The sequence below is a fragment of the Homalodisca vitripennis genome, chromosome 6 (assembly GCF_021130785.1).
Source record: "Homalodisca vitripennis isolate AUS2020 chromosome 6, UT_GWSS_2.1, whole genome shotgun sequence".
NCBI classification, from domain to species: domain Eukaryota; kingdom Metazoa; phylum Arthropoda; class Insecta; order Hemiptera; family Cicadellidae; genus Homalodisca; species Homalodisca vitripennis.
This window is the reverse complement of record NC_060212.1, coordinates 62,953,095-62,969,756: the sequence shown is the minus strand read 5'-3', so window position 1 is coordinate 62,969,756 and position 16,662 is coordinate 62,953,095. Positions and strand designations below refer to the sequence as shown.

Here is a 16,662-nt window from a genome sequence, read left to right as displayed (position 1 = left end):
CTAGTCTGTGTGTATTTTTTGCATAGTCTTACAGCAATTTAAAATATGAACATAAAATTTAAATGAATTAATACAAAAATTGAAAACATCTTGTAAAATGTGCTGAAAAAATTGTGCCGCATTACGGTTGAGATAAATAAGACGTGTTGATCTGTTATACGCGTATATTACACGTTCTTCCACGACAACTGCGAGCGTGAACGACGTTTATTTGGTGGGAACCGGCTCTGACATATAACAGAATCAACCTTCGCCGCCCAGAGCAGATAGGAGGGAGGACGGGCTGTTGTAGGCCAACAAGTCTATTATTACAGGCCATCAGGTGACGTCACGATGACGTCATAAGCCGCCTTACAGTCAGAAGTGACGTGAACGTGAACTCTTGTCTCTGTTTTAACAATGTGTCTGTTTCGTATTTTGTAACAACGGAATAACATAAAATGTGGTATGTCAGAAATTTTGTCTGTAAGGTGCAAAAAAAAAAATACCCGGATACATTACGTATTAAATTTATGGAATTTTATGGATTAAAAAAATGTTATAAGGTCTTATTTTACGTTGTTTCTTACAAATTCGTAAGTAAAAATATGTCTCAACAGTAAGCAGGATATGCTGCAATATCATGATTATCTTAAAGAATAAAATATAGATATTCACCATCTGTTAAACGAAGCAGTTATTTTCCCCATCTAAATGCCTAGTACAAGATTTACTTTTCGCAATAAGTGTATCAAGAGATGGAAATCTCACCATAGCAATAACAGTAAACAATAGAATGTAATGTGAACAGTAATTTACTGAAATAAACATTTTGAACCCCACACAATTTTTAAATAAACTGTACATTTACATTTACTGAATCACTATTCAATTCTGACAGCATTGGTTCTACCAGAGATCCAATAATCCAAGAATATTCCTTTTAGAAATTTCTGAAAGTAAGACAGATGTAAGGCTACAGTTGCCTTGGAGAGGAGTAGACGTCGTTATTCTTATTTGGGTGGGCTAAATGGTAATTTACTTAGAGTCGCAGGTGGCGCAAAGAAACCGTTTGCTTATCGGTTACATTTTCTGATAACATTACTGTTGCATTGTGGAAAGCGAACCGTAATCCAACCGTGCGACAAGTGAAAGTGTGCTGTGCTGTTCTGCGACGGTAGGGTGAGGGGTCAGCGACCTTACTGCGCATGCGTTCCTGCAGTCTTCTGTTCACTGCAACAGCTGGAGCTGACAGATACAACAGCTGTTGCGTCCATCTAACTAACAGCTGATATTTGTTTATCTACCTGTTTGGCACGAATTACCCACATCTATTACGAAAGTGTGCCATACTTTTATGAAATTGATAAAAATAGTGTATAATTAAATATGTTTTCTAAAATATTGCGTATTAATAAGTAAAATAAGAATTTACCCATAGTACTGGCAGTCGTTATTTCCACAGATCATTTTTACGCGTGGGGTTTAAAAACATTTTGTAAAATCTTTAAGTGTAATAACATTATTGTTTTAAGGAAAAATGTAGAGATAATTATGGTATAAAAACACTATGCATAGACCATAAAAAGGTCACAATAATGTTTTTGGAAAGTGGTGGGACTTCCCCTGGTAAAATAGTGATAATATTATAAATATTAAAATCTGAGATAGCCAATTTATTTTTATAATGTTCTCTAGTTTCATAAAAGATATAATGATATCTAGGTTCTAATGAAAAAAGAATAATTATATATAAACCATGGCGACAAATTTAGCCTTTCGCGTACTATTTGTGGATACATGTATCCACACAAATAAACAAATAGTATACGGAAGGCTAAATTTGTTACCATGGTTATGATTATTTTCAAAAATATACAAAAAACTATATTTCTTACATTAAACATTTCCAAAATATACCAACATTTAGAGAGTTTTATGTAGGCCTACTACAAAACAATAAATAATTAATAACCAATTTCTGAACTTTTTATTTTGGAAAAATGGTGGGACGTCCAATTTGTTACTATGGATACGATTGTTAAAAGAAAATAAAAATAAGATATGAATTGGTTGTTTCGATATTCCACTTGCTAAGCTAACAAGTCTTCAACTCAAGCACCCATTAATACAATTGGGTATATTTTGGGAGATCAACATTTTGCACTGCTTGAAAGATGAGTTCAATAGTGAAATCTCATGACTGCGGAAACGGGAGAGCGAACTGCTCTTTCGTCAGACTTACTACCTACTACCCATTTTTCGCCTCCGGCCATTTCATGCGGAATCAAAGTAACAGATGGGTTTACTAAATGTGGAGTGAACTTTCGTCACTCCACTCCACGCATACTTGACCCGAAAGGTTTTGGCGCCGACCCAGCCTCCGGCTCCAGAAGTAGGCTCTCTCTTAACATTCAAGGCCCACAACGAACGCCCGTGCCGCTTTTCTGCGTTGCCTTCGTAGCCGAAATAGTCGTGTTTAAAATTGTGGAATGCCGCAGGGATCACTATTGGACCCAATGATGGTTCAAAAAATACACCACCAATATACACTAAATATGTTTCCATCAATACAAACAATTTTAGGATTAGATATTCTGTGTTATAGATAGGCTACTGAGTGACTGACTACAATTTATTGAGACAAGTCGGAGAATCCAACACAAAATTAAAATTAAATCAATTCCACAACCGTTAGTAAAAATGAAACAAAACAAGACAAGTTTGGTTGAAAAATTAAGTTAACACAAATCCAATGGACGGAAGAAGATAAATATCTTAAACGGTTGAAAGGTGATTCATTTTTAAATTCTGGGAATAAAAACGCAGTTACCAAAAAGGGGTTTCATTGGGGTATCAAGGGGTACATTGATGGGTTCCATTACCATCCACTTGTACTTCTATCTTATCGAGGATGTTTGTGAAGACTTCACAAGACAAAGAACTCCAGCCTCAAACCATGCTATGAATTTAACCTTCAAATAGCCGGATCACACAGCCGTGCCGCCACCTGTCGAAGAGTTCCCAGAATTGATCGACTTATCGGCCTGATAAAGAAATCGCTCTGATACGATTATCGCAATCGGGTTTGGTGAACAAGAACGGCGACCTTGACCATCCCTACCATTGTTAGTTGTTGCTGTCAGATGAGCGTCGCGTCGACCTTCCTCCGCCAGGCCTACTGATCACTATAATGATTCTTGAGGTTAGCATTATCTTCTGATCCTAGAATGTGTAAATCAATCAACTATGTAGATAATCAAATTGCATATTTTAACTCTGGAACTGTAAAAATGCTGCCCGAAACAATAATGAAAATGTGGTCCCACGTTTATGTATATAAATTATAGAATAACATAATAGGAAGGTTCTTCAGAGTAGCCCAGAGCTAATGAAACATTTATTCTGCAAAAATTAATCGACAGTGCAGTAGTAAACTTACTAACTATTGAAGTACATGAATGTATGCCAACCTTTAACAACGCTACCTTTATAATAAAACCTATTGGTGCTTACTTGAGAAAGTTTTCCACGAAGGAATACCATTATTTGAGAATGGACAACATTATTTAGAAATTCAGAATTGTAAATACGCGTTAGATACAGTAGCCAGGTGGAACCAGCATTTTCAGATTTAGCCACATAGAACCAGCATCTGCAGATTTGGCAACGTGGAACCAGCATTTGCAGATTAAAGGCGCTGCGGTTTTCCCGCCAATCGTTTTTCACTATGAGAAAATACAGAATTCAATCACCTAATGATGTTTTTCAACATAACACAGTAATGTTCACAGTGTTTTTTTACAGCAAAGGCCTTTTTGAGAGCAGTGGGCCGTACCATTGTCTTTTTTTTTCAAATTAAAAAAAGAGAAGGGCGATCACCCTTTTAAGCCTTATTCTGTCTGTCCTCATGGGCCACTGGCATGTGCAAGAACCTTATAATACAGAATAAACAGTTCGAAAAATAACAAAGTCGATGGTAAAAAAAGTGCTATGTTCATTGACAGGATTTGAACCTGCACTATCTCTAGCCCAGATACAATTATCGGCTCACCCAAACACAGTAAGGCCACAAATATCGGGGTAACATCGTATACAACACGTCACTGTATGACCTTCTAACGCTTTTCATTCACAATTTTATTACTTTCCGTCTTTCCTTATAAGATGTTTTATGGAATACTCATCGCAATCATGCAAAAACTCACTCAATAAAACAAGACGTAAACACAAGGTTATCAAACTGTCACTATGTCATCTAATACAATTGGGGAAACAAAATTATGTGGAAGAAAATTTTGTTCAAGTCTATATTGAGTATACCTAGGAGTTGGATAAACGAGGTTTTGGTGGACCTTCAGATGTAAGTTATCTACATTGGTCAACTAAAATTGAGTCCGCAACGCCCCTAAATCATAATTTTCGAGTAAATGCAGCGACCAATGGATGGACTATAAATAGATTCTGGATAGGTGATGAATAGATTCTGGATAGATGATGAATAGATTTTGGATATGATGAATAGATTCTGGATAGATTGTGAATAGATTCTGGATAGATGATGAATATATTCTGGATAGATGATGAATAGATTCTGGATAGATGATGAATAGATTCTGGATAGATGATGAATAGATTCTGGATAGATGATGAATAGATTCTGGATAGATGATGAATAGATTCTGGATAGATGATGAATAGATCTGGATAAATGATGAATAGATTCTGAATAGATGATGAATTATATTCTTATCTTACCAGGAATCTACGCCGTAACCGCTGCCGCCCCCGGAACGCTCTTCTTCTCTCCATCTCCCAGCTGTTCCCGCGCCACCACCCCTCACGGCCCGCCCCCAGGAAGGCGGCACACTTGAGCTCACAAGGGCGGCAGATGTGCCGCCTCCAGTCGTAATGCTCCTTGCGACAACACTCCATCTGACCGCGACACTCACTCAAACTGACACCCACCCATCCAACCGCTATCACCGGTGATAACCTGATAATACTATCACACGATTATAGCTACAGTCGTAGTGTAAGTACAGAGAAATCTTGGCGAGATAAGATTAGTTTTCGGGTGAAAAAGGATGAGCAATATCTTTTATCACCTTGTAGTGAATCTGCGACTCAGTGATCAGATAAGTTTAGTGATGTGACTCCTAGCAGTGTTAGGCCCTTGTGTTTTATTACCTGAGATAAATTCCAGGAAGCAGGCGCCTAGCCCAATTTCAGCTCAGTTCTAGGTTTTTGCGCAAGAATGGCTCATTACGTACATATAAGTGAAAAGCATAAAATTCATTTCAATGCATCTTTATCGAAACAAGAATCATTCCGTTATAAAGGATCAACGAAGTCTTAATCCATCCGAAGAGCTGTACAAACACATTCTCTTATTGAAGTTTGTTTTTGACGATGGAAGGATTGTGAAGGAAACAGGATTTTCCGGACATTTGCCATCGTTCAGTGAAGTTGACACACAACATGGTGGTTGTCATTCCTGACGCGTGTCACAACGCTCTGGTATGATTTGTTTATTTTAACCAAGTTTATAATTATGTGTTAGGTTAGTTATTTACCTGAAGAAGAGATAGGATTACAGATCTCGAAACGCAGTGTTACTGACTTTTTGTATCACTGAACGACGGCAAATGTCCGAAAAAATCCTGTTTCCTTCACATTCTCTGAGATGGATGTGAAAGTCTGCTGTCTATAGGCACTATATCGCCTTCCCTTCTCTCAGTTGATGATCGCAGTATCGCCCCCCTCATCACGTAGATCTCTGATAATGACTATAAGATAATATTACGAAATCAATGAGGACATCTCTTAGTGTGTAGGGATTATCGAGATAATATAGATATAATAATCTCTTTATTGCATTTTACCATTTCTGACATTCTATCGCAATCTTCACTTTGTATATATTTTTTTATAAATCCATGTACACGTTTTCTAGCAGCTAGACATACATTTTAAAAATTCATACTGATACATCCATTCCGGCATCAGATCTAGCGTTGGATCTAAAACACAGTAGTACAACGCATTAGACACCAGAAGGCGTTTGAAACGAGTTTTGAATTGATTTAGGTTGTTTGAACTTTTTACACTATCAAGGAAGCCTGTTGATAAGTCTGACACCAACTTGTTGCGGGAGGTGTTGAGACAACGTCAGTCTTTGTGTTGCTGTGTTCTGAAGTTGTCCCTGCATCTGGTTTATATTGGTGAATGTCCTCGCCACGAACCAAGACACACTCGGACATGCAGTAGTACATGATCACCTCAGAAATATAACGACAAGGGTAAAGTCAGCAATCCCAGCTCCCTAAAAGATTTCTTGCACGACTCTCTAAAGTTCAACATTCCAATTACTCTGACAGCTCTTTTTGGAGTTTGAAAACTCGCTCGTCATATCGTTTCGATGGCCACATTTTGAATGAAGATGTCAATCTTTCTCCATGACATCTTCATCAAATCTGCACTATAATGGCAAGTCTCGAGTTGATCCATGTCTCATCAGTGATGCGACTTATTGTACCTGTACTGTAATGTAACGTACAGTATAGCCAGCAGAAGGATAATGTCCGAAATTGTAATGTCGAATTGTAGCTATAATACTATATAATAGTGATTCCGCTGTGTTTAAAAAAAGTTTTTTTATACATTTTATCACTTTCTTTTAGCTCTATTTGTTTTAGTTTATGTATATTCTGAATTTTCCCTCCACAGTTAATTTTTCAACCCCCAATATCTGCCACCCTGGGCTATAATCGTTTATACGTAACGTCCAGAGCCCTAAGCAGTCTTGTTTACATCATGTAGCCATAAGGACCCTATTCATCATCATCTTCAATCGTGCTTCATACAAACAAAACTGATATCCACGAAGGTTACACTATTACGTTTCAAGAAAAAACGATTTGCAATCTTAAATAATAGATACTGAGTTACGCATGTAACACTATTGCCAGTGTAACGACAATAATGTTCATGAGTTGATGTGCGTTACTGATTTTTCCTCTATAGTAAATTGACTTAAAATCAATTCTACAATAATGTAATTTTGCATGAAAGGGAGGAAATTGAATGAAATGTATCTGCTGCATTGATGCCACGTACCAAATTTGTGATATGTGTACTTTCCATATGCCGCCTCCGGACGGCAGACCCCGGAATAACTGTCTGAGAATATCCCCCCCCCCCCCCCCGCTGAGTCAACAAGCAGCTGTCCTTTTAGCCGCCAGTTTGCAAGCCTTCCCTCACTGTAACAGAAGGGCTCCAACAACACCCCTCTTTGCCGATGACGTACTAAAGAAATATTCCCTGGGTTATGTTTGAGACTCTTTTTACTGGTAGTTTTCAGCATGCCTTCCCAGCATTTACAACTATTCCTTAACGTTTTTAAACGTCACCATATGTTGGAACTTGTCACAAAAAATCACAGGTTTCATTTGCTATTTTTTTAATTGGTTCTGAAACTCAAGTAAGTAGACTAGATTAATGGTTCCTGCGAATTTCCGATTTGTTATAAGAGCAAGAACAATCTTTTTTAATTGCTGATATTTTTGCAAGTCGGAGAATTCGAGATACAGTTAAGGGTTTTCTGGACAAAGCAACCGGCAAATTTTCAAATCCTACATCTATAGTAAACTAACACTCGCGTTGCCAACATAAAAGAAATTAAAAGTTTCAAATTGATAAAAGCGATACTGTTTGAACTACATTATCTTCAAGCATCAGCAATTATGGAGGAATTCTATTGTTGTCCGTGATTGGAAAGGGGTCGGGGGAATTTACTTGTGGGCGATACGGGGAAAGGAAATTAAAATCGTTTCGTGACGTGGAAATTTTCCCGACGACGAGCGTAGGTTCAGTTTAATTATTGGAAAGCCTAATGACCGACCAGATATTACATGGCGTGGCAGTGTGTGGGTTAGGAGAAATGACACCCACACAACACAAGTCCTATACTAGATAATAGTCTATCCTACTTCAGATCACTAAAACTTCGGTATCACTAATTGCTTAGATTGATTATAAAGGGTCGTGCATAGGGTGGACACGAGTCGTATTAATATTATTTCGACAAAACAGCAACAGCAGCGTTATCAACATTTCTGGCATTCAACCTCCACTGCAAACCGCTAACAATTTAAAAATATAATAGCAATCCAACCTGTTTAAAATACGAATTGGGCCTACCATAATTTATTTTAATTTATATTTATTCCATAACCTCCGGTAAGGTATGCTTTTCAATCAGATTCGTTCACCCCCCCCCCCCCACAAAGTCAAGCCATAGTTACGCCACTACTACAATCCCAAATTGGAAACTAAATAAACATCTTTTTTGATATTTTTATAAACTCTCGTTTTTTTAGACGACGCAAGAGATGGAAAATAAGTTTTACATGCAATTAAATTTGTATTACGCATATACATTTACGCTTTTCAATGGCGTGAAAATCATGTTACAACTGGTCATCGCCTGTACACTATGTAACTACCAAGACTGAGTAAATTGAAACCTTATTGTGGCGATTTATACAGCTGGAACTAACTAGCGTTCGTCATAAAAGGACATTTCGTGCTCACATTGTTTTATGACATAAATATGTCACGTTAAAGTTGCCGCTGACCAATAGTATTTTAATACACCTCCTTTGCAAATTTTCTTAGTTGCCGTACTATGTTAATCGCAGATGAATGACAGCAATAATCCTTTACCAATTTGCTTTAGTTTTGCGTTTTGTTTATATTTTAATGTCGTAGCTTTTTAAGATAACAAAAGATAACGAAATACTTGTTTTATTTCTTCAAGAGGAACTATAGTTTGAAATGTAGGTAGTTTTGTTAAACAGTTCAAAATTAATCGGTAAAAAGACCAAAAATACGATTCTAATGATACAAACACTGACGTAGGCCTACAAAAGTGACATTGACTGTTCTAATACAATATAATTCAAGAATGTTAATTATTCTAAATAAATTTTTCTCAATGAAATCACATTTTTTTAGAAATAAATAAGATGTCATTCCTCTAGTTAACCTCTATAGGCCTATAAATAATGTAAAAATGTCATACCCTTGTGTTCAACCATTTTTATTTGGGTCTGATGTATAAAACGCACATACATTTTGCTCGAGGAAGGTTCCTGTCAGAAAAAAATATTTCTTAACATATATATGGTCAGAATTTTGTTAAGACAGACGATTATTTCGATGGAATACAGATTGCGCCACGAAATGGGACAGAGATAGTTAGGTCTGGATTCCAGCAATGGTGAGTTGATGTTGAGATCGGATCTAAAAATAGCCGGTCCGCTCTCCACTGTTGTGTTACTGTTACAGGCGCCATCAGAATGTTTGAAAAACAGGCTGCCAAATGTGTAAACATTTGCGATTGGCGTGATTCCAGAAGCAGGCTAACTTTTATTGTGTAGAACCATTCACAATCTATTGTAAGTTGTGTTATAGATGTTAAAAGTTACTATATGTTCATCTATTACGAGAAGAAAACAATTAAAAGCAGACCTGTCTGATGTGAAATTTGAGTAATAGTATCATATTATTTTCAGTCAATAAATATATATTTATATTATAGTTCCGTTACTCATAACGAAATTATATTTTAAAATTGTTTTCAAATTACGTATCGCGTAGCAAAATAATGCATTCAACCCTGCGTTCATATACAATAAGTTTACCGGTGTGTACAATATAGAGTTGAATGAAGATAAAACTGTTTAAATACAACATCGCAATTGGTAGATTTTAAAATACGTAAGTTTTCAAAATAATACTACGTTACTATAGTATCCAGGCCTGATTATATTAATTACTATTAACCTAAATGTAAACAGACTCACGATTTACACATTTTATTAATCTCACAAAGTGAGAAAACTAGGGTCGAGTGAAGCGAAATGACCTTTTTTGCCGGCCATTTGTACAAAAACACCAAAGGTTAATGACAGTTTGACAACTCGGAGACACATGCGAAGGGAAGAGTCCAACAGCTTGAGTCACTTCGCCAAAAATAGCACTTCTATAAAAGTAAACACAAAGTAACTCACCACTTTAAAGTTGTACAGGGACGGCAGGACTTTCCTCACTTCCAGGACCGTCTTCTCAAACGTATCCTTCCCCAACTTTCCCCGCACAAAATCACCAACAATATTTTCCACTCCATTTATGAGGTTAAGTTGTGGATCGCCTTCTTCTTCAGCACCCATTCTAGCTTCGACTGACACACACTATAAGTGAACACTAACACTGACGGCAAGTCGTCTACGTCTACTACACCCGTCAACCTGTAAAGCTCACGTTCCTTTGACCGCACAAGCCAATCTGATACTTACGCCTTACGCCCTCTCACTGACTCACTTCACAGCCATCATCATTCCAAAGCCGTGACCGGTTTTCGTTATAAATTCGCGTCCATCTGTTGCCCCGCCGTGCCGTGCCGAGCAGACGTACCTGACTGTACACTCATGCTACCTGTTGGCGGTTCAGATAACTAGTTGAGTCGCGGTGCAAATGTCGCACCGTTGTACTGTCTTGACAAGCCACAAGACTAACCATCAGAAACTCTGAACCAAGTTTTCTGTGTATAAAGACTATATTATCTACAAGCTGTTCTTGCTAACTGCATATTTCTTTTAATTTTAAATAAGTATAAAATGTGTGTTAGCTGTGTATTCAAGGAGGCAGAAACAGGAGCAAGTATTCCAACCATTTAAGAAAATAATAAACTACCTCATAGAAGGATAACTTGTATAGGCTATCAAACAAAATTACACATTTCAATAGTTTTCAATATAAAAATTCAAACAAACACGAAATTAGTCGATAATTGAATTAGGAGTGATAAATTAGGACTGGTGCAAAATAAGGAAAATATGTTATTTTATTTTCAAGTGTTATCTCTTTAGAATAACAACTCTTTATAAATATAAAATACATAACTCCATCCAGCAATCAATCTTTCATATACAATTTATGTCGTTCTTACCTTCAACTGGGTTTCTTTGTGCCTGATTCTTACTATTCCACAAAATTAGTAAATTTTTCCGTCTTCAGAAAAGGAATTAAATAGGCTTTGGCCAACATTTTCTATATTCCAACTAGATACCGAAGCCTGGCCAAACGATATTATAGTGGTGATTGGGCGGCTTCTTTGCGAAAGATCGTGTCACTGAAACAACTGTGTTCATGTTTCATTTAATTATATTCGTGTATAAATAATTATTAATAAAACGTTTATATAATACATATCACGTTCATAACAACACGTATATAAGAAAATTTAATTCTTTTGAAAACAAAATTAAACTCCATAACAATTAAAGTTTCGGAAAAAAATAATATGAAAACAATACAATTTTCTCACATAACTACCCTGTGTGAAAATCATAATTCATTGTATCTTGAGAGATTGTTGAATTTTCAACGTTTCAGTACAGGATTCTTATCTGAAAAGGTTTTATTTACAATGCTAATACATTTTAATGTTGCTTCCATTGATTGGTCAACACATTTCCAACGCAAAATGTATTGTTTAATCCACTCAAATTCTTGTATGACTATCGTCTTGTGCTAGCAACTCGATGTTTGTGTTATAATCATTTTGCTTGTAATGAATTAATCATTTTGCTTGTCGCTTCTCTTGTCACTATACACCACACCCCACTCATTTATACATAATAATAATACAATACAATTTGATCAAACTTTACCATGTTGTTCAGCACACAAAACCAACTGATAACAACAATGATTACATTTATCCTAGCTAGATTAATTTTTAAGTTATCTGTCTGTACGTGTGCGTTTTTTAAATATTATTATCTCATGAACGGTTTAAAATGGATTCATGAAATTCGCTAGAAACCTTTATCATACTAAATGACGCAATTGCTCAAAATATTAACTTTCTGCAAATATCCATTTAAAATGGCAGTGGCTTAAAATGATCAAAGTTTAGTTTTAAGGAATCTGTAAGCTTAACAATAAATTAATGTCAACATACAAAATATGTAGGCAATGTCAAGGCAAATACAATGGTGTAACAGCTTTTATTACAGTCAAGGTTAACCGAGAAAAACAACTTTTTATAACAGTTGTTGTCTTTGTTATTATTGAGAAACGTTCATTGGAGAGCTGAATTATTTCAGAGGAAATAATACTTAAAATTAAAAAAATTGTATTTTTTAACAAAAACAGTGTAAAGCTTAACTTTATTAGGATGAATAATCATAGAAAGTAACTACCTTCAATACTTTTGAATAACATGAATACTTTATGTTGATATATATATATATATATATATATATATATATATTATATATATATATATATATATATATATATATATATATACTATGGCTTAAAAATAATTCAAACCTTCTAATTTTGTTTTTGGTAGCAATATATAGTCTAATAACCGAGCTATAAATCAATTAATTTAATATTTTGAAAGAAAATAGTATAATTCTTCTCAGATTACAAGAAAACAGCTGTTAGACACCAGACAGCTGAACTACTAACAATAACAACTATGAATAACACAATACTTACTCATTGTTGAGGAAACTCATGCGTCACCACAACGTGTACTTTGTTCAGTTGTGTAAGTTTTGTATTATTTACAATATAATGTCATTTTATGCTAAAGGGTTTCCTATAGTACAATATTAATTGTAAAAAAATCAATAACATTTTTTTCTGTAGAACATAGTAGAATGTTTTTGTTTTGTAAAACTTTAAATTTGAATAATACATACCCCCTCCAATTAATGTTCCTTAATTTAATCATAAATGACAACTATTATAAAAAATTATGTGTTATCCTTGATTCTATGATAAAACCCAATACCCTATTTACCTTTACATGTTTTGTAATTTGGCTTTTATGTGAACTTTTTAAAATTTAACTTTAATATTTGTAATTGCCACCATTTTGAAAAGGATATCTACCTGCAGAAAGATTATTTTTTCCATGTTTGTGCAACGCAGTGTGATAGGCCTACACGTTTCTATCAGAGTTGTATGAAATGATATTAAACCATTCATGGGATAATGTTTTCAAAACCACACATAAACGTTTAAAAACTTTAACTTAAGAAAACTTACAAATTTAGCTACCTAGGACACATGGTACTATGCATTATTTGTTGGTTTTAGCTGCTAACAACATGGTAAAGTTTGATCAAATAGTTGCTAGACATTATGTATATATATACACTATTAGTACTAACATTATTTTATTATTATTACCAAGCCTTGATTTCTATTAAATTATGAAATGGACTCCCTTTCACCCATCCGTCGGTTTCGCACAGTGTGTCATTTTATTAAAAGTTTTAATAATTGTATAAAGTTTATTTGGCATCACATAGAATTTGATAAGGAATACTCGTGGATCAGGAAACAGTTACTGCTGTTGCCTAAAATATTTTATCGGCATATGAGATAAGACAAAACCGGTTTGTTTTAAATAGGAAGTTCCTCAGATAAGCGTATCAGTAAATACAATCAGTTACACGGCTCGGCGAAAAGCAAGCTACAAGAAATTCTTACTAAAGTAAGCTGAACCAACTCATTTTTTTAATTCAAAGAGATACTTTTTAAATCCAATAAGTTATTTTATTTTTCACCGTATGTATTGTCACTGCTGTCTGAAAGGTTACGGCAAAATATACATAATTTATAAAAATCCAGATTTTTATTCCATGTTTAACTAAGCAAACTTTAGAACTAACTTCAATTGTGGATTATTGAAGAAATATAATTACTGTATACTCTTTGGAAAACCACGAAGTAGTAATATGTTAAATTATAGCTTGGCCGCTTGTGTGTACGATGTAAATTAATGTATGTGTTACTGTACGTGGCTGACTGGTGGATGATCTAAAGGGGAGGGTATGAATTGGGGGGGGGGGGTGAACGACTGATAGTACAGGGGCGCACAATTACTAAATACGCACTTGATTATGATGAATCTCTAGTATTACAAGGATAGCCTTGTTTGATACTAGGTTTTCTCTAATTAAAGAAGAAAATTTTAACCCACTGTATTAATATCTTAGGCTCAATTTAAGTAGGAAAAACGTGTCTGAGGAATTGAAATACAAAATCAATTCAAATTGAAAAGTATGATCTAGCATTTCGAGTTACGGTCGTCAAAAACGACTGAAACCTTATTATGTAACAAGTAAATTGTAAAATATTTTACTCATAGATCATTGATTACTTGACATAAAAATTAATTGTTATTTTTAAATTATCTTTTAACAAATGCCCTTAATATTTCAAATTTAATAATATCCAATACTAATTAACCTTAAATAAACACTGATCTGTGTTATTTTTCCTTGTGTTTAAATTAAATATTAACTATCTTAACTTTTACATGTTAAATCTGTATTCGAATAATTATATAAATACGTATTTAAATCAATTTACACATCTTGAGTGGCATATATAGATCGAATATCTCAACAAGGGAGACAATTTAATTCCTTTAAGTTGTAAACATTGACACAATACGCGTAGTATTTCATGTTTATCCTCAAGGCCAAAACAAAATAAATCCGTTAAAATGTACTAGAACTCTAGAAAGAGTATCAGGTAGGCTACGTGAAATCGATGTGTCACTTAAATTTGGGTTACCCTATGGATCTCCAGGAGCAGTATATCACTAACCACACATGTCGAGATACTGGGGTGCAAGGGTAGATCGATAGTGAAAGCCCTATGTTTTTAGGGCTGCTGCTAAACTAGACATCTGCTTCGACCGGAGAGGCTGGTACAGGGCTGGCTTACCCATTTTCAAAGGAGATATGACAGAGATTAATGCCCAGAATCCTTCCTCTTGGATCTCGAAGGTGGCGACCCTCCCTCCCCTCCCTGTCCATCCATAATATTCTGTCATTCCGGAAGCAACGCATAGATTTTTTAGAACTAAGTACAATTATTCAGCTTCTAGTCCTAAAACCATAACACCTTACAAATATTTTTGGATATAAATAGCAGAAACTACCCAAAACTAGCCAACAATCACAAGAATACATTTTTACGCCAACAATTAGGCCTACATGAATACATTGTTACCAACAATTTAATTGTGTTATGACTATCGCTTTTGTGTGGGTCCAGTGCAAATGTAAACAAATTTATATTAATACAACATGTAAACGACACTTTTTGACACATATGTTACTAAACACAGAGGTTCAATTAAGCAGTGTGGCCATACTGTTACATCAGTACTTGATGTTGAAACGCTTTTACAGATCTCAGCTAGAGTAAATTTTTTTATTAAAAAACAATCGAATAGTATGTGACTGTGGCAATTTTCATCACTACTTATAATACGTGTGGGATACCTCTTAAAATCACTATGTAAAAAGTACTCCAATATATTTTATGGACGGATGAATTTTAATTCGAATTAACTAATTAATTAAGAGCTTATTGCAGCCCCACGCCTTTAAACCTCTTGTCCTTTTACGCCCTTAATTTTAGTCGTAGAACTCTAAACTATCCCATAACTATGAGAGATATCTCATTTTAAAAATAAAATTATTACACATCAAAACGACTTTTATTGTTCTACGAAACTGTGAAGGAAGCAGGATTTTCCGAACATTTGCCATCGTTCAGTGAAACAAAAAATCGTAACACTACGTTTCGAGATCTGCAATCTGACCTCTTCTTCAGGTAAATAACTAACCTAACACATAATTACATAAACTTAAAACAAAGAATTCGAAAATTTAGGTAATTCAAAAAAATCCCAAACTTTTTAGTACTTCATTGATTAAATATTAAAAAAAGTAGCCTATACGCTTTACAAAAAAAACGACAAAGCGTTTGGTTGCGTATTGATTTTTATCTTTAAAATGACATATCTCCCATAAAAATACGATAGAAAATAAGGGCGTACAAGTGCATGAGGTTTAACATTATTCAGATGGGAGAAGACTCAAACATTACTACAGCCTCAGAGTTGTGTATCACTGTGTGTTTGGCTGGCAGGACAAGGAAGAATTCCCGCGGCCCAAGGTCGTCCAGAAAGGACCTTGAGACTCCAGAAACCACCTGCCATTCCGTCCCGTCATTATTTCGCGTAATCTGCCGTGAGGCCACTTGCAATGAAATGTGTACAGTTAATATCTCGCAATTCTCAGACACGTATATACAACACAAATTGTACTTGGAAACCCACAAAATAAATTAATTGCACACTGCAAACTGAAATTCGTAAAACGTTAGTTAAACGCTTATAATACCAATAGATAAAAACACACAACTAAGGACGGTTATAACCATAAATAAAAACACACTACTAAGGTTATAATCTATGATACAACGTTGACGTAGATATCAATACCAAGAGTTTGTGTAAAAATGTAGGCCTACACCCGTCTATTTTAGCTTCTTCATTTTAGATTACTTACAATATCTATTTCTTTTTATTTTCCATCATGTCCTAAGATATAACTACCTCTTAAAGTTTAAAGAGTTTTAAAACCTATCTCTTGTAGTCCTAATCCTGATAATATTATAAATGTGAAAGTGCCTTTGTTGGTTTGTTTTGCTTTCACGCGTAAACTATTCAACCGATTGTACTTAAATTTTATAGGGTCCAATCCTGTTTCTTGATTTTCAGCCAAATTG

General features: G+C 35.0%; 1 protein-coding gene across 14 annotated transcripts in view; it reads right to left on the bottom strand.

Annotated features, from left to right (window-relative positions):
- Window positions 1–16,662, bottom strand: part of LOC124364387 (calpain-A) — a 177,101-nt gene that overhangs the window by 112,080 nt on the left and 48,359 nt on the right. Inside the window, exon 1 of one of the 14 annotated variants that reach the window (XM_046819808.1) lies at window positions 10,056–10,403. The exons of 11 other annotated variants lie outside the window; for them this stretch is intronic. In XM_046819808.1, coding sequence (XP_046675764.1) covers window positions 10,056–10,214 — 159 coding nt within the window. In that variant the 5' untranslated portion in view covers window positions 10,215–10,403. Of the gene's footprint in view, window positions 1–4,737; window positions 4,930–10,055; window positions 10,404–16,662 lie in introns of those variants that run through there. 2 more of the 14 variants (XM_046819809.1, XM_046819807.1) reach the window with 2 other exon arrangements.